We start from the raw sequence: 17,677 nt of genomic DNA, 5'->3' as shown, positions 1-17,677 counted from the left end.
TTGTCAAGCGCTTTGGGAATGCGAGGTCCAACAGCAAGCACATAAAGGAGCTCAAAGCGTAATGACCACACCCACATAAACCTCTCATTTGCTTTGCTCTTTTTACTATTCATCCTTTTTGATATTTCTAGATATTCTCCGTTTACGTTTTATTTCTTTTTTTCACTTAGTAGACATGATTCTTTCATGTTATATCATTTTCATACAGCTCATGTTTGGACAGAACCAAGATCATACAATGTGATGCGACGTACGTCGACCTGGGTGATCTTGCCGAGTCTGTGAGGCCACTCGGTAAAATATCGAAGAATGTAGTTGCATGTGGGATTGACTTCATCAACAGGCATATGGATATGTCTCCCGACAAAACAATCATGCAGTACACTGTGACGTGCGAAATATGGGATGGTGACTTCCACCACAAAATCCTGAGGAAGCATTTTGCTGCGCATGGTGATTTCAAGCTCACAATGAAGAAATGTGTGAGTACTCCTTCCTTTTTTGCACATTTTTTTTCTCCCATGTTTTTTTGCCAGTAGCTATGCTTCAGATGTGGGCTACACCCTGCTTTGCGACAGCTGGTTCATGTGGCAACAGCTGCCATGTAAAATGACTTCTGATTTGCTTTCCTAATACAACCTATGTGGCAACTTCAAACTAAAATACATGGCAACTTTGTTCATACATGGACGGCAACTTCTTTTAATTACCCACTACAACTAAACATTATACGTTTGTCCACTTTTTCTTTGGCCCCTTGATGCTTTCGTAGTCACTCATGTGCCTGTTAGTGTAACCGGTGATATCTTTACATGTCATTTTCCCAACTTCATCATTTCTGTTCTTAATGTGAGCTCTGCTTCTTTTCTTTCCTTCATTTTTGTTTGCGGGTCTTGTTCCCCATGTTCCAGGAGCTTGCACCACACGACCCACACGACAAGTGTGGTCACCACTATGCGATCTGTCTTGACCTGAAGAACCAACGTTTTGAGGTGCTTGATTCAATGCGTTCAGAAGCTGATGCAGACCTCACTTCGCATGCTGAATACTTCATCAACAACCTCAAAGAGACATGGAACCATCACTATGAAAACTCAAAGGTCCAGATCAGACATTTTCCAGTTGAGTACGTGGCGACTACGAAGCAAGGAAACCGGTATTTTCCCATCTTTTCCTCATGTGTCCTCCAAACCAATGCTCACCCTCTCTTTTTTGTCACCTCTGAATTGAAGTTTATGATTTTTTCTATATGTTCTTGTGAGTTAACCTGACTCTTTTCTTGTTTAGGCACGACTGCGGCTTCCACACATTGGAATACCTTGCAAAGTGGGAAGGTCAACGGGTTCTTGTCGTCACAGCTGGAATGGTCGTCGAGCTCCGCAAAATTTACACATGGAACTGGTTGATGAACGAAGATTTCAACACGTGGTCCAACGGACGTGAGTTCATAGAGGAAGCTGTGAAGAAAGCCAACAAGAAGTACAAGTGATCACGTGGTGCTCCTGACCGAACACCTACCTTACATTCTGTTGCCGAGGAATGTAAGGTATTACCTTGTCTTTTTTTCAAAACTATGTCCGTGTAATATGCTATGACTGCATCTCCCCGTACCCTAGTATACATTGGTGACGTGTGAGTGACATTTGAATAGTTTGTAATATATGTGTGGATGTGAACCTACTTAGGTTTGACAGCAGATACATTTATGTGTTTTCAGTATTATTATGTGCTTGTGGGTTGGTAGTACCAGCATGGTGTTTTGAATGCGTCCTTGATGTCTGAAAACATGGCAAATGTAGTAGATCAGTCATGGTTAGTGAAAGTTATCGTTCTTTCTTGTTTGGCTTTTTCGGTTTTTTTGCACTGCTAACTGTACCGGCTAGCATGGTAGTTTGATCACGGAGCAGTAACCTGTGCGGTTGCTGCACGAGACCGTTTCAGCTTGTTTCCCAAAGTTTGCACGAGAATACAATATGTGTGACTAAAATGCAATGACTGAACATGGAAATCTACGCGGTGAAGATTCAGTACAACTAACATGGCATGTTCAGTACAACTAACATGGCAGATTCAGTACAAAATAAGATGGCAAATTCAGTAAAAATAATATGGCAAATTTAGTACAAATGGCATGGCAGATTCAGTAGAAATGGTATGGCAGATTCAGTAGAAATTGCATGGCAGATTCAGTTCAAGTAACATGGCAAATTCAGTGCCATACACGTGGCAACTGCAGCTATTCCTTCATGGCATTTTTACTTTAGATTCTGATGCACCTGAAGAGTCATTCTCCAGTTTTTACAAAATTTAGAACATCTGGATTACAAAAAAAATATCACCATGGAACCAAGTCAAAGTGCTCCAACGTTGTTTTATGGATTGCCCGTCCCTTTCTTTGGTTTCTTATGTTTTGCTTGAATCTCCAATTCCGATTTGTATCTTATCTCTTTTGGACGCCCTTTTGTGATGGAACGGGGCGGGTTCCTAACATGTGTTTGTGTGCTTGCTGTTCCAGATCCTACCTCCGAGTTTTCAGATGATGGCCCTGTGAACGAAGGCACACTTGCTGTGCGGGGGAACCTGTGTAAGGCTTCCTCAGCTTTCCTCTTCTTGATCTCATCAAGCTCTCTTTTGAGGGCCTTCCTGTGTTTTTCTGCGACCTTTGCTGTCTCATCACTCTTGCACGCTTCATCAATTAGTTCAGCATAGTTCTTTGTCAACACAACGTGCCTCATGGCTTCCATGGTTGACTCTGGTCTCTCGTCATGCACGGGCAAAACTGCGTTTGATGTTTGCAGCGCCAATGCGTCGTCAGCGTCCCAAGTCCATCGCCGCCTTATGAAATGGCGGGGCATTCGTGTCACCGTGTTCAAGTCCATTACTTTTAGAATGTGACAGCACACAATCCCGTCCTGTTCGAATTTGCAGCATTGGCAGTAGTATTCGCCTTCGCTTATCGATGCCTTCACAAAGTAGTTCCTTCCCTTGTTTGGATCTTTAGGTTCTGAATCCGACATGCCCATGATAGAACACACCTTGAATGTATGTTCGTCCACTTGGAAAGCCGTGTACATGCTGGCACGCTTTATTTCTTCCTGGAATCTGCAAGTTTTGTGTGGTTTTTGTTAAACTCTTGTGTGAATTTTTTTGTAGCACCTTTTGTTTGTTGTGGCCAATGGAATTACAATTCGTTCAAACATGGCAACTACAGTTCATTAAACATGGCAAGTGCAGTTGAGTAAACATGGCAATTGCAGTTCATTAAACATGGCAACTGCATTTCCTTTAAACATGGCAACTACATAACAACTTCAATTTGGCATTTGCATTCCATACCATCATGGCCATTGGAAATTACATTTCATTAAATATGGCAACTGCAGTTCATTAAACATGGCAACTGCGGTTCATCAAACATGGCAACTGCAGTTCATCAAACATGGCAACTGCATTTGAGTAAACGTGGCAAACTGCAGTTCATTAAGCATGGCAAACTGTAGTTCATTAAGCACGGCAACTACATATAATGTTTACTCTGTACCTAATGTCTACTTTCCAACACAATCATCATTTTCAAATAAGCATTTCAACTGCATTGCATTCTACATGGCACCTGGTACCTTCATGATTTGCGCAAATAAGATTGTAACACAACTGACTTACTTGTTAAAAATCGTGTTGGTGTATATCTTGCTCATCTACCTCTCCATTGGTAAATACGTTAGCAATTTTGGCAGCGTGAGCGCGGTGTTTGCTTCTTGTTGTAGCTCGAATCCCAGTATGTTTTGTTGCAAAGCGGTGTACTGCTTGGCAAACTATAGTAATGAGTTGCCAGGGCTCACATACCGCTTCAAAACAGCATTGAACCCCTCACTGCGCTGTGTAGTCTGCAGAAACGGGAAGAAGCACTGCATGAAGTAGGTCGGCACCCAGTACATTCGCTTCTCCCACAAGCTAGCAAGCGTCTTGTGGTTTTGGACTTCATATGTTTCAATCATAGCCATCCAGCTCCTTTCAAACTCCTCCACCGTCAAGCTGTGGTCCACGCACAGCTCGAATGCCTTGTGCAGGTCTGGACGGTCAACAAAGAACGGTCCTAGCGTCTCCTCAGCCTTCTTTATAATGTGCCACCTGCAGTGCCTGTGCACTGCCAACGGAAAGACCTCCTCTATGCCTGCACGCATGCTAAAATCCTGGTATGTTATTATGTTCATCGGAGCAAGTCCACCCATGCACTCCAAGAAGGTCTTGAACAGCCAAACGTACCCATCCGTGTCTTCGTTCCGAACGAGCCCGCATCCGAACTGCAACGACTGATTGTGGTTATTTATTCCTATGAATGGAGCGCATGGCATCTTGTACATATTAGTGAGATATGTCGCGTCGAATGAAATGCAATCTCGGAAATGTTTGTAGGCTCTTCTTGCAGCACCATCCACCCAATACATATTCCTGACACGGTCCTCATCGTCCAATATTATCCTGTAGAAGAAATCTGGATCTTCCTTCGCTTTCTCATCGAAGTAGGCCATTGTGGCCTCTATGTCATCCAACTTGCTCTCTCTACGGTACTTTGCCTTTAGGTTTGTGACGTCAGCTGGTATGTAGGGCATGCTACTCAAAGTCCCTTTTTTGCTGTGGATGAGTGATAGTATCTGGACCATTCTTGATGGACCGACGTTACAATCATGTAGCAGCTTTATGAATTTCTTCTCGAGGGGGGTGAATCCTCTGTGGGCGGTCAGAAATTTTACCAGGTCAAACTTCTTTATGAGTTTGTGGTTGTGCTCGTCAAAATATTCAGTGACCACCCACTGTGCTCCATCTACGTTTAGCTTACACCGGACAGGGCATTCCGTCTTGAGAATGATACCTCTCTTTCGTTCCGGAATGACAGGCGCAACACCTTTCCCCTTCTTGTTCCTTCTTGCCTTGTGGCACCTCATCTCACCTCTGTTGTACTCGTTAGTTTTCTTAATTTTCCTATGGTATTCGGTGTTGACCGCAAATCCATGGAACTTTGCATATGTCTGGTAGAATTCCTTTGCCTCTGCGAACAATTCAAATCTCTGCCCAACGTAAGGTGGCTGAGGTACCACGATCTCTGATTGCCCACCATCTTCATCCCCTTGTGCTTCATCATCAGTTTCATCATTCACTTCAGTATCGGCGGCACTTTCATCTACTTGAGTGTTGCCAGTGTTTGTGTTCAAAGGTGTGCTTGTCGGCATTGCTGGAATGATTGCCATTTCTGACTCTGACTCGGCATTGTTTGCAGCATGATCGTTGGCTGGCTGGTGGAACGCGTCTTCCGTGCGCTCAGAGCTCCCCGCAGTAGATGTCCCCGCGCCGCTGTTGATTGTAGTTGAAGGCCCTGTAATAAAAAAACAGGTATGAGCATAAGATTTTTGCTTGAATGACATGTTTATCGTAACAGAGTACATAAACTGCAAGTGATTTGGCATGACATCATTCAAACAGCAAGCCGTGAGTCTGCATGTGGACATGCATGGCAACTGTAGTTCTCCAGTCATGGCAGCTACAGTCCAACAAACATGGCAACTACTGTTCGCCAATGCATGGCAACCAGCTCCTTTCAGTACCAAAACTTGGATTCTATATCAATGGCAGTTGCAGTCCTACATACATGGCAAACACTGTTGCCAATACATGGCAACCAGTATATTTTAGCATCAAAACTTTTGTATTCTAGGCTTGAGCTCACTAGGCAAATGCGATCAACCATTAGGGCTGCACACATGCTTTTAGCAAATGGCAAATCCCGAAGATAATATATGAGTCATTGCACACGACCACTTGTTAGCGTTTTCTGTTTGATTTTTTCCACCATCACTGCTACAAATCTTCTTTTCCTCACATGCTATTCCCACAAAAACAAATGCAGTGCTGTTTTTGTGGTTCAAATTTCCTTACCTTGTTGTGCCGCATGCGCCCATCTTGTGTGGTTTGTCACACCAAATTGACGTGCTCTGTCTGCAATCTGTGAAGCTTGCCATGAGACGTTTGCCGAGGTAGCACCACCGTAATAACCTGTAATCATGGTAGTAGTTGGTCAATGCATGGCAACTGTAGTTTCTTCAACATGGAACATGCAGTGGTCCAACCATGCCACACAGATTTTGTTCACACTTTGTCATCCACGGTTGTTTGTACATTGCAATCACATTTTTGATCATACATGTCAACTGCAGTTTGTCCTGGCATGGCAACTGCAGTTTGTCCTGGCATGGCAACTGCAGCTGTCCTGGCATGGCAACTGCAGCTGTCGAGGCATGGCAACTGCAGCTGTCCAGGCATGGCAACTGCAGCTGTCCAGGGATGGCAACTGCAGTTTGTTCAGTCATGGTAACTGCAGTTTGTCAACCATGCTCCTTCTGCTAATTCACCGTCTGCAACTTCACTTTTTTTATGGACTCACCTGTGTATGATGTCGATGGCAGGTACATGGGTGCCGCCTGATGCCACGTGCTGCATGAAGGTTCTGCATTTTTTCCGACATAACTCGTGAGTCTTTTGCCATCCTTTGCAAAATTATTTTTCATGTCCACACCAGTATGTTTTTCATTTTTCGTATGTGTTACCTTAATTTGCCACATTAGCTAGTTGAAGTTGGCTGCCCGTACATTTGTCAGTGTTAGCGCCCTGTGACTGAACCTGCCATGGTGCCCCCCTGAGTGTGTTTTGGTCATAAGAACTTGCGAAAAATGACAGTGTAGGACATAAGTAGAATGCCATCTTCATCATCGCGAACATGGCAAATGTTCTTTTTTTTTGTTATCATGCATCATACCAATGCCTGCGTACTGCTCTAGTAGTGGCAGCAACGGCCCTGCAGAAATGAGTTGACTATACTCTGCTGCATCCCAAAGGGGCGTTTCTGGCCTTTGAGAAACCCAAGGATCAGTGCCATCTTCGTGATTCATTCTTTCCGCGTTTTGTTTCTGCTGCCAATGTGTTCTCAATCACTGCATGAACAAGAATGCATCAACAAATCCGCAAAAAATGTATTCTTCTACTGCTTGCACGTACAAGATAACACGGCAGTCTTATCACATTTTCATGCGTAGGCAACCAACACATCATGGCAAGTAGGACATGCACATCCACTCTCTTTTCTAAAATCTGGGTGCCAGCTATCCTTTCGATTCGATGGCAACAGCCACCGCAATAGGATGGCAAGCAATAGGTTAACATGGTGGCAGTTAACAGCAACGATAGGTGGCAACTGACGTTAGACACAAGTGGCAACTAATTTTCCTAACCCCCCTCCTTTATTCCAAATATCTCATTTTCTCTCCCTTTTTTTAGGGATTCCTACGCATCCATTCATCAGCAACTACTTGCACCAAGCGAACTGAGAACTTAAGCTTAACTCTAGCGTAGTACGTGGCAGATCTGGTGTATGCTGCTTGGCAAATGCGAAGACACATAAAACCATGTAGTGTTTTGCCCCGATAGCGTCGATCCAGTCGCCACCTTCGTTGGTAATTTTGCAATTTCCTGCCCAGAAGAAGGATGAGAAGCAGTAGGAGATCGGAGATTCACCTGCTTTTAGCTGGTTGTCTTTGGAGGGCGGGGTTGGAGTGGGGGGCGGGGGGGGGGGGGGGGTGGGGGAGGGGGTGTGGTTAGCGATGGGAAGGCCCTACGGATCTGCTCTGGTTGCCATGGCAACCAGAGAAGGCCGACGATGGAGGCAGGGGATCGAGAGGTGGGAGACGATGGTGGCAGTCGGGACTGGGGATCGAAAGGAGGCCGGGACGGCGGGGTCGTGCGGGCAACGTGGTCGTCTGGCCCGGACGTGTGGGCGGGTTTGCCACACACCGGACGTGCGGGCTGTGGCTTTTGCGCGCCCAAACGCGGTCGTGCGGGCGGGTTGCTATCCATGCCACACGAGGCGTGCGGCGCAACCACCCGATACACCACACGTGTGACAGTTATTGGGACCCTTTTTTTTTTAATCACCCGACGCGTTGGCACCTGGCAGTACCGATTGATTTCCCGGAGCAGGGAAGGATCGATGGCCGCGTCGCCATGAAGATGGGATGCGATCTCTCGTCGCGTCACCGCCAGATCGCCCCAGTGTCACGCCTGCACGACGGCATGCGCAGATTTTGCTCCATGGCTGCAGCCTGCAGACGAGACGTCAGCAGCAAGAGCGGGAGACGGAAAGCTACTCAAGAACAGCGTTAAATCAGCAGCCACCCAACACTCACGCCTTCCGCCCGCCCAATAATCATAAGCCATGGTACGATGCCAAGACCACCCATCCCCGAGAGCCCATATCAAAAGCCATTTTCTCAGGCATTTCATGTGGACCGTCCTTTTCTTTTCACTTCTATAATGCCGTTGTGAAAAATCTCACTATGTTTACAGCAAAATGGAAAAAGATGTTAGACCGAGATCACCAGGAACTGGGCTGGATCGGGTTTACATTACAGTGCTGTGTGATTCTCCACCGGTTTGATTTGTCGAGCCTGTCCTCCGATTTCCGGATCACCCAAGGCCCTGCTGCCGCCTACCGGATGGTGACGACAAGATTCCTGTCGACGAACTTGGCGCCACCGACCTTCCCCTGCATCGCCGGTGGCAGCTTAATTACGCGCCTCTGGTCGCCGGCTTCGATCAGTAGCTCCGAACCGCCCCTATACTGCATTTTCACGAAGGAACAAGTTCGGTATATTATCAGCAACGACACAGACAATACAAATTCAACTTGGTGATCATATACCCTTGCAAAAATCTGGAATGGTTCTTCGCCACTATCTGGCAAAATTCTCAGATGACACGCAGGCCACTGACCGTAAGATCACAAGTAGCTAGATGGCTTTGACCTAAACTAGTGTACATGAAAACCTAGTATGTTTGGTATCATATTGTTCAGAAGCTTCTTTTGTGCTGCAGTCAAGGATGCCAAATTCATTTGAAATCATCTCACAGTTTGTATGGAGAAGTGGACAGACAATTATGGGAATCAGCACACACAGGAAACGTGCTTCGGTTTTAATTTTCGATAAAGGGCGCTTTTATTATCTCAAAATGTAGCATCAAAGTGATACAAAGCAGTGCTTCGGTTTTAATATCAGCACAATCGATTTACGGAACTGGTGTAAACAGTTGGTTTGGTTGCAAGTGGCATGTACCATTGTTTTAGTGAAAACTCCTTTGATGTCACTTGCTAGGTAAACTGTGCATTAATCTGAACATTATCTGGTAGTTCACCACCCAAGTGATAATTTTCAAGTTGATGGTGGGATTCTACCTTTCTGGTTAAATTTTTTTATCACTTGGGCGCTAACTAAAAGTGAAACTGACTAGAGATAGCTTCACAGTCGAAATTAATTCAGCATTATCTCTACACAACTAAAGAAGTGAACTTAACTAGAGATATAGGTCTTGTTAGTCTTGACTGTGTATACAGTGAAGCCAACAAAGAGTGAGGTCAGTAGCTATACCTGATATAGTTTGATTTCAGACTTGTCAAATCCTGGCATGAAAAGGGTCACCGACTTCTGTGCAGAGTCAAAACTAACTGAAGGATAAACCTTGCTTGTATTCCTCAACAGCCCCTTTGTATTTTGATTCAATGAATTCAACGCTCTGCCCCAATCTGCAGAAGAATCAGTTGGTAGAAATGGCAGAGACGAGAAAGACAATGGCAAAAACTTCTCAGCAACTCCTTGGTGCATTTCAGAGGGGTCCTCAGCATAACCAAATGCTCCACATATTTGCGCACCAGCTTGGATGGTGCAACCCCAGTATCTTAGCGCAGAGGACACAGAGATTGATCCCCTCGGGTCCATGACGAGGAAGCACGCAAGTTTTGAGGGATCAGTAAACCAAAGCGAGATTTTCTACAAAATTTAGCATCTTAATCTTTTATATTCAGCTCACATTTGAATATGTATGCACTGGGTAAAATAGTTTTTCTTTATTAACTACAGATAATTTACCTCAAGAAGTTGTTCGATTTCATTCCATATCTCGGCACTCATTCTTACTTCACCAGTTCTACCATTTGGTCTTGCGGCATCATAAATCAGTTTCAGTAATGATGGAGAAGCCAGTCTTCCTATGTCAGTCTTCTCTGCTAGCTCCCTCACATACTTCAAGTAAGATCTGTCTTTTGTGTAGCAGCAACATTAAAACGCAGAGTCCTGAGTGAATGCAAGGCTACAGACAAACTAGGATAACCTATACCTTGCCCTCTCAGTAGCACCAGTCAGCCGTAGAAATTCCTCTGTATTATTGCAGTCATACACCACGACATCAAATTCTCCCTGTGGACTATTCGTTCCAACTGAAAAGAAGTTGAGCAGCTTCTGAAGAGACAAGACCGAGCAGATCGAATCCATTCCAGGTAAGACTCCAAGCTCCTCCCCTACAATCTATCCTATGAAAAAGAGCAACCCAGATGACTGCTTTATCCTCATCTCCCATATTATAGCAAAGTTAATCACCTACCCCCTCAAGAACTCCTTGAGTGAGATTGCTCTGGGCATCTACTTTCTTCAACCGGTCAAGGGGCTCAAGTAGCATCTGTGATTTAATCAGAAAACATTCTTCAGCATCAAGGCATTTTCCGGTGTCATAAAAGTTCAGTATGAAACATCAAAAGGAGATCACTTCACAAAGGTATTTTTACTTTACAGGTCTCGAGCTTTATGGTTGAAAGATTAGCAGCACATTCAGTCAGCGAGCTCCCAATCTTACAGCCCATCAATTGCTCTGCTGTCGGGTCTTGTGACTGTATAACCAGGCATGTCTTCAGGCCTTCACTTGCATAATACTGCAACATGGAGAAAAACAAAGTGCCTGAAAATGTTTGCAATGGCGTTTTAACGACTTATCATACTTTAGAGTGGCATTTTTCTCAGCTCAAAGTGATTTTTTGTAGCTGCATTTTTCAAATACGCAGATGTAAACTGCCCAACTGAATGCATTTTAAGGCAATTCTGCCATGAATCAATATTGTGCGAACTGTGAAGATGATGTGCAGGGGTATAACCCAATCGAATGTGTCTCAATACACCATTCGCTAAACGACCCATCTCGTAGATTTACCCTATCACATGCTACAGTTTACCCAGCTCAATGCTTGGAGCAGCCAAGCTGCTCATACCCATATTCTACTCTAATTAGTATCTACTCGTAGTCTACATTGCAGTCCAGCCTTGGCTTTTAGCAACAAATAGTTCTACAGTTTTCTATCAACATATCAACAAAGACAAGCACTGGAGGAAGGTACAGTAGTTTTTACCTGAGCGGCGATGGCGGCCGCTGTGGTCTTGCCGGAGCCTCCCTTGCCGAGGAAAGTCACCAGCTTCGGGGGAGTGCCGGCACCGCCGGAGTTGGCGATGACCAGACGCCGCCTACGGCCTCCCCGGCCGGCAACGACGAGGATTTGGCTCGCCGAGACGAGCAACGAGGGCGCCATCCGCAGCCCCCCTCACGATTCAGTCGGGATCCCGCCGGTGTCTGCTCGGCCTTGGTCTCCCTCTCCGTCGTCCAGCAGTCGGTTCAAGCTTAGCTAGCCGTCTCAGGAAAAAAAAAGAAGAGGAGTTTGTATAGGCTCAGGATAGGGTTAACGGTTCAAGAACACACGAAAAATCCCACCTTGGCCACGTCTCCGACCCATCCACCCCACCCCACCCCACCCACCCCCGAGAGTCCCCGTCGCGGCGGCGCCCGAACCAGTCGAGGCGAGATGTCGGACCGCCGGGAGAAGCGGCCGTCAGACGCGGCCGGCGCCGGCGACGGCCCGGAGGCCAAGCGCGCCCGCGAGCCGGCCGCCCCGGCGTTCCCCACGTACAAGGACGCGCCCGACCTAGCCCCCAAGATCCGTCTCCTCTGCGAGATCCTGGCCTCCTCCGCCTCCGACGTGGAGGCGGCCCTCGACGACGCCGACGTCCGCGTCACCACCTCCGACGTCGAGCAGGTGCTCCGCTTCTCCTACGCGCACCCGCGCGGCGCCGCCGCCTTCTTCCGCTGGGCGGGCCACCGCCACCTGCACCACCAGCACTCCCCCTACTCGTGGAACCTCATCATCGACCTCCTCGGCAAGAACCGATTGTTTGATCCCATGTGGGACACCGTCGGCTCCATGCGGGCCCAGGGCCTGCTCTCCCTCGCCACCTTCGCCTCCGTCTTCTCCTCCCTGGCGGCCAGCCCCACCAGCTCCCCCCTCAAGGCGTTTGTGGAAATGCCGAGGTACGGCATGGACCGCGACACGCCGGCGCTCAACTCGCTGCTGTCCGCGCTCTGCCGCGCCTCCCGGCTGGATGACGCCCGCGCCGCGATCCCCGTGGCACGTGCGGAGGCCGGCACTCGGCCGGATGCCGACTCCTACGCCATCCTTCTGGAGGGTTGTGAGGCTGCCGGCAACGCGGCCGTTGCGCGCGAGGTGTTTGACGAAATGGTGCACGCGCTCGACTTCGATCCTGCCAATGTGCCTGCCTACGACTCTTTCCTTACAACACTGGTTTCAAGTGGCTCTTCCACGGCGCTCTCGGATGCGATGGAGTATCTGGCTGTCTTGCGCCGGTACAGGTGTTCACCGGGCGAGAAGTTTCTTCGTGCTGCACTGGCCGCACACCTTGAGGCACGTGAATTGCGCAGTGCTGTGGTTCTCTGGGATGACTTTGTCCTTCGCCGGGGGCTCGTCCCAGATAAGGAAATGTACAACACGATGATCATGTTGCAGGGCACTCTGGGGCATGCCGAGGTTACTGTGAAGTACCTCGATGACATGGCCATCTATGGAGTGTTTCCTGACACAGACACATACAATGTGGTCCTCAAGCTCTTGCTCAAGGGGAGGAAGCTCCGGGAGGCGTCGGCAATATTTAAAGAGATGGTCAAGAACGAGTGTTGGCCAAATGAGGCGAATTGTTCACTTGCGCTCAGCGTGTTCTTGGATACTCGTGACTGGGAGACAGGGATCAAGGTGTGGAAATGCATGGCAGCGAATAGCCTGCCTCCACTGGAGGAGGGCGGTAACATGCTTGTATCAAAGTTGAAGGATGAGATGTTGCCTGAGGCATGCAAGTATGCAGAGGACATGATCGATCAGGGTATCAAGTTGAGCTCCTCAACGCTGGCAAAGCTGAGGCACAGCCTAGGAAAGGTCAAGAAAGGAGACATTCACGACCGCTTGCTTGCAAAATGGAAGGCGCACTAGGTTCTTCTCTCTTATGTCATATACTGTATGGTTTTGGGTTATGTAGGATTGGGAATAGGAGATGACTCTCTTCAGTTAACGGTTTCATGATAACTTGCTTTGCTGGAACTATAAGAAGTTGTTAGTCGTGCATATAATGTTTGCAGATGTGGCAATTCAGTTCTGTAAACTAGGTGTGCAATTTAACCTGTCAGGTCAGAATGGTTTAGTAACTGAAGAGTGCAGTCTCCTACCATGGTAATGAACCTCTTTCTGTCGCCATGAGTTTCTTCTTTAGAAATTGTAGTGCTTCGTTTTGAGTTTGATTTATCTCTTCCCCTTCTGGAACATGGTATGTTGCTGGACATGACATACTGTTTACTGGTAAGTAAGGGTAGAAAAGAAATCAACTCAGATGATAACATTAAATTCCACATGTAGCAACTTATGAAGCCAATGGGAATGAGCATCAAATACTTGGTACTTTCAGCTGTATTCCTGCTACGTTTCTGTTTTGTTGATACTTGAAATTAATTGAAGATCCTAGGTTTGTCCTAAGTCAAACTTCTGTAATTTTGACCATGTCTAAAAAAATATGTCATCTATAACACCAGATTTGATTCATTAGATTCTTTATAGAATATATTTCCGTACTATATTTTTTTTAATGTTGTAGATGTTATCACATTTGTCTATAGTTTTCATCAAACTTAAAGAAGTTCGACTTGGGACAAACATAGAACTTCAGTTAATTTGGAACTGAGGGAGCAATTGGTAAGGGTGAACCTATGTGCAGTAGAGTGGCTACCCGTAATGTGTCATCACAAGATTTATTACTGGGGATGACGTCAATATTGCACGAGCAATGTAATTCTGAGGGCTGAAAATGACTCTTCTTGAGAAGCAGTCCGTTTTCCTTTTATACAGAATCTTGGTTCGGATGCTTGGCAAAATTGTGTTTATTCCGGAACTAGGCCACTGGAAAGCCGTTATCAAGCTTTACAGTATATGCAAGGCAATACAGATTACATGCTCACCTATAATGAGTTTGATAACTTCATAATTGTGGGTTAGTCATACACTGTGTCCAGGTGTGTGAATATTAGGAATTACATGTCATGTTACATCTGCACCCTCGCACGAGGAGTTTTATCATGGAAAGGCTCCTAAAGGATAACCATGGCATTATCAATGATGCAAACTATTTGTGGCATGTTAAGAGGCTAGTGTATGTCGAAAGAATCTTATTCCCAAAATAAAAGTGGTCACCATACATAAACCACTTACTGTGATTATGAACACGCAATCCTCTATGCGAGTAACAACTGGTCAATTGGTATTGCGGTTCCGCTTACCAAGGGGACAACATACATAAACCATTGAAATTACGTTTCATGTTGTGAAAGATAGAGTCCAGGATCAACATATGATATTCTTTCCACAAAGATTTGCAGTTCCGCTTACTAAGGCTTACCATCCATTTTGAAGATTATGTTGCCGGCATGGGTTCAGAAAGCCTTTTGATCTTGGAGATTAGGCCCGTGAAATAAACCAACTCTCATAAAAGTAAAACGATATCCATTTTGAGGTAGAATGGTACACTCTGAGTATTGAGGTTCAATGACACCTAATTAGTCATTGAATATTACTTCTATTAAGAGTGGCCTTATGATGTTTCTTAACCTTACAGGGGGAGAATGTTGGTATCTGGTTATAACAAACTAAGAGATAAAAGGGAATTAAACTTCCACATATGTGCCCTGATCGGTGGCACCGAACTAACGACTTGGTCTCGATCCCGCGTCCCTAGCACCTAATTTAAAAGGAAAAGGACACCTCTGGTTTGTAACTAACGATTTCACACGGTAGGCCATGTCCTCTCTCTGACAACCGATCCTAATTAGGTGCTAAAGGAGACGAAGACCGACTAACACCAGCGGCCACCACCAAGGCAGTGTTGGTGGCATCTACTCCGACCAGTTGTTGTTGGGGAACGTAGCAATAATTTAAAATTTTCCTACGTGTCACCAAGATCAATCTAGGAGATGCTAGCAACGAGAGAGAGGGAGTGCATCTTCATACCCTTGAAGATCGCTAAGCAGAAGCGTTACAAGAACGCGGTTGATGGAGTCGTACTCGCGGCGATTCAAATTGCGGAAGATCCGATCTAGCACCGAACGGACGATGCCTCCGCGTTCAACACACGTACAGCCCGGGGACGTCTCCTCCTTCTTGATCCAGCAAGGGGAGAGGAGAAGTTGAGGGAGAACTCCAGCAGCACGACGGCGTGGTGGCGATGGAGCTCGTGGTTCTCCGGCAGAGCTTCGCTAAGCACTACGGAGGAGGAGGAGGAGTTGAAGGAGGAGAGGGCTGCGCCAGGCAAGGGGTGCGGCTGCCCTCTCTCTCCCTCACTATATATAGGGGAAAGGGGGTGGAGGAGGTGCCCTAGGGTTCCCTAGGGGAGGGGCGGCGGCCACAGGGGAAACCCTAGATGGGTTTGGGCGCCCCCACCCCTGGGAAACTTGCCCCCCAAGCCGGGAGGGGTGGCTGCCCTAGGGGAGGCGCCCCCACCTCTCCACGTTACGTGAGAGGGGTTGGGAGGGGCGCACAGCCCCTTAGTGGGCTGGTGTGCCCCCTCCCCTTGGCCCATAAGCCCCCCCAACGCTTGCCGGGGCCTCCGAAACACCTTTTGGTCACGCTGGTCGTCACCCGGTACTCCCAGAACAATTCCGGACTCCAATACCCTTCGTCCAATATATCGATCTTCACCTCCGGACCACTCCGGAGTTCCTCGTCACGTCCGGGATCTCATCCAGGACTCCGAACAACCTTCGGTAACCACATACTATTTCCCATAACAACTCTAGCGTCACCGAACCTTAAGTGTGTAGACCCTACGGGTTCGGGAACCATGCAGACATGATCGAGACACCTCTCCGGCCAATAGCCAATAGCGGGATCTGGATACCCATATTGGCTCCCACATGTTCCACGATGATCTCATCGGATGAACCACGATGTCGGGGATTCAATCAATCCCATATACAATTCCCTTTGTCTATCGGTATGTTACTTGCCCGAGATTCGATCGTCGGTATCCCAATACCTCGTTCAATCTCGTTACCGGCAAGTCTCTTTACTCGTTCCGTAACGCATGATCCCGTGGCTAACTCATTAGTCACATTGAGCTCATTATGATGATGCATTGCCGAGTGGGCCCAGAGATACCTCTCCGTCATACGGAGTGACAAATCCCAGTCTCGATTCGTGCCAACCCAACAGACACTTTCGGAGATACCTGTAGTGCACCTTTATAGCCACCCAGTTACGTTGTGACGTTTGGTACACCCAAAGCATTCCTACGGTATCCGGTAGTTGCACAATCTCATGGTCTAAGGAAACGATACTTGACATTAGAAAAGCTCTTAGCAAACGAACTACACGATCTTGTGCTATGCTTAGGATTGGGTCTTGTCCATCACATCATTCTCCTAATGATGTGATCCCGTTATCAATGACATCCAATGTCCATGGTCAGGAAACCATAACCATCTATTGATCAACGAGCTACTCAACTAGAGGCTTACTAGGGACATGCTGTGGTCTATGTATTCACACATGTATTACGGTTTCCAGTTAACACAATTATAGCATGAACAATAGACAATTATCATGAACAAGGAAATACAATAATAACGATTTTATTATTGCCTCTAGGGCATATTTCCAACAGTCTCCCACTTGCACTAGAGTCAATAATCTAGTTCACATCACTATGTGATTGTAATGAATCCAACACCCATGGGGTTTGTTCATATCTCTCTTGTGAGAGAGGTTATTAGTCAACGGGTCTGAACCTTTCAGATCCGTGTGTGCTTTACAAATCTCTATGTCATCTTGTAGATGCAGCTACCACGCGCTACTTGGAGCTATTCCAAATAACTGCTCTACTATACGAATCCGGTTCACTACTCAGAGTCATCCGGATTAGTGTTAAAGTTTGCATCGACGGAACCCTTTACGACGAACTCTTTTACCACCTCCATAATCGAGAAAATTCCCTAGTCCACTAGTTACTAAGGATAAGTTCGACCGCTGTCATGTGATCCATTCCTAGATCCCTATTGTATCCCTTGACTAACTCATGGCAAGGCACACTTCAGGTGCAGTACACAGCATAGCATACTGCAGAGCCTACGTCTAAAGCATAGGGGACGACCTTCGTCCTTTCTCTCTCTTCTGCCGTGGTCAGGTTTTGAGTCTTACTCAATACTCACACCTTGTAACACAGCCAAGAACTCCTTCTTTGCTGATCTATTTTGAACTCCTTCAAAATCTTGTCACGGTATGTATTCATTTGAAAGTACTATTAAGCGTTTTTGAGATATCCTTATAGATCTTGATGCTCAATGTTCAAGTAGCTTAATCCAGGTTTTCCATTGAAAAACACTTTTCAAATAACCCTGCACGCTTTCCAGAAATTCTACATCATTTTTGATC

General features: G+C 46.6%; 3 protein-coding genes across 3 annotated transcripts; 1 reads left to right on the top strand and 2 right to left on the bottom strand.

Annotated features, from left to right (window-relative positions):
• Positions 1-2,372: 2,372 nt before the first annotated feature.
• LOC109782387 (protein FAR1-RELATED SEQUENCE 5-like) lies at positions 2,373-6,467 on the bottom strand. Its single transcript, XM_073502072.1, has 3 exons — positions 6,440-6,467; positions 3,847-5,374; positions 2,373-3,102 (listed from the first exon to the last, which is right to left on the bottom strand). The coding sequence occupies exons 1-3, from the start codon at positions 6,465-6,467 to the stop codon at positions 2,373-2,375; spliced, it is 2,286 nt and encodes a 761-aa protein (XP_073358173.1).
• Positions 6,468-8,301: 1,834 nt separating this feature from the next.
• LOC109782388 (ATPase GET3D, chloroplastic) lies at positions 8,302-11,637 on the bottom strand. Its single transcript, XM_020341015.4, has 7 exons — positions 11,279-11,637; positions 10,664-10,807; positions 10,483-10,557; positions 10,219-10,406; positions 9,972-10,137; positions 9,474-9,872; positions 8,302-8,668 (listed from the first exon to the last, which is right to left on the bottom strand). Exons 1-7 carry the CDS (start codon positions 11,453-11,455, stop codon positions 8,537-8,539), a joined length of 1,281 nt encoding a protein of 426 aa, XP_020196604.1. The 5' UTR covers positions 11,456-11,637; the 3' UTR covers positions 8,302-8,536.
• On the top strand, positions 11,619-13,459 carry LOC109782389 (pentatricopeptide repeat-containing protein At5g15010, mitochondrial). The gene has a single exon (XM_020341016.4). It carries the CDS (start codon positions 11,726-11,728, stop codon positions 13,196-13,198), a length of 1,473 nt encoding a protein of 490 aa, XP_020196605.1. The 5' UTR covers positions 11,619-11,725; the 3' UTR covers positions 13,199-13,459.
• Positions 13,460-17,677: the final 4,218 nt, after the last annotated feature.

This window comes from Aegilops tauschii, chromosome 6, assembly GCF_002575655.3.
Source record: "Aegilops tauschii subsp. strangulata cultivar AL8/78 chromosome 6, Aet v6.0, whole genome shotgun sequence".
Taxonomy (NCBI): Eukaryota; Viridiplantae; Streptophyta; class Magnoliopsida; order Poales; family Poaceae; genus Aegilops; species Aegilops tauschii.
Note: the sequence above shows the minus strand (reverse complement) of the source record. Positions and strands in the feature narration are given on the sequence as shown.

Excerpts from the sequence above, each read along its gene's own strand:
- LOC109782387 (XM_073502072.1), bottom strand. The coding sequence starts at position 6,467 with ATGTACCTGCCATCGACATCATACACAG. Across the intron at positions 5,375-6,439 it reads GCCATCGACATCATACACAG|GGCCTTCAACTACAATCAAC; the intron begins GTGAGTCCATAA and ends TTTTTATTACAG. Across the intron at positions 3,103-3,846 it reads TTCAATGCTGTTTTGAAGCG|ATTCCAGGAAGAAATAAAGC; the intron begins GTATGTGAGCCC and ends CAAAACTTGCAG.
- LOC109782388 (XM_020341015.4), bottom strand. The coding sequence starts at position 11,455 with ATGGCGCCCTCGTTGCTCGTCTCGGCGAGCCAAATCCTCGTCGTTGCC. Across the intron at positions 10,808-11,278 it reads CGGCCGCCATCGCCGCTCAG|TATTATGCAAGTGAAGGCCT; the intron begins GTAAAAACTACT and ends TCCATGTTGCAG. Across the intron at positions 9,873-9,971 it reads AAATCGAACAACTTCTTGAG|AAAATCTCGCTTTGGTTTAC; the intron begins GTAAATTATCTG and ends TAAATTTTGTAG.
- LOC109782389 (XM_020341016.4), top strand. The coding sequence starts at position 11,726 with ATGTCGGACCGCCGGGAGAAGCGGCCGTCAGACGCGGCCGGCGCCGGC.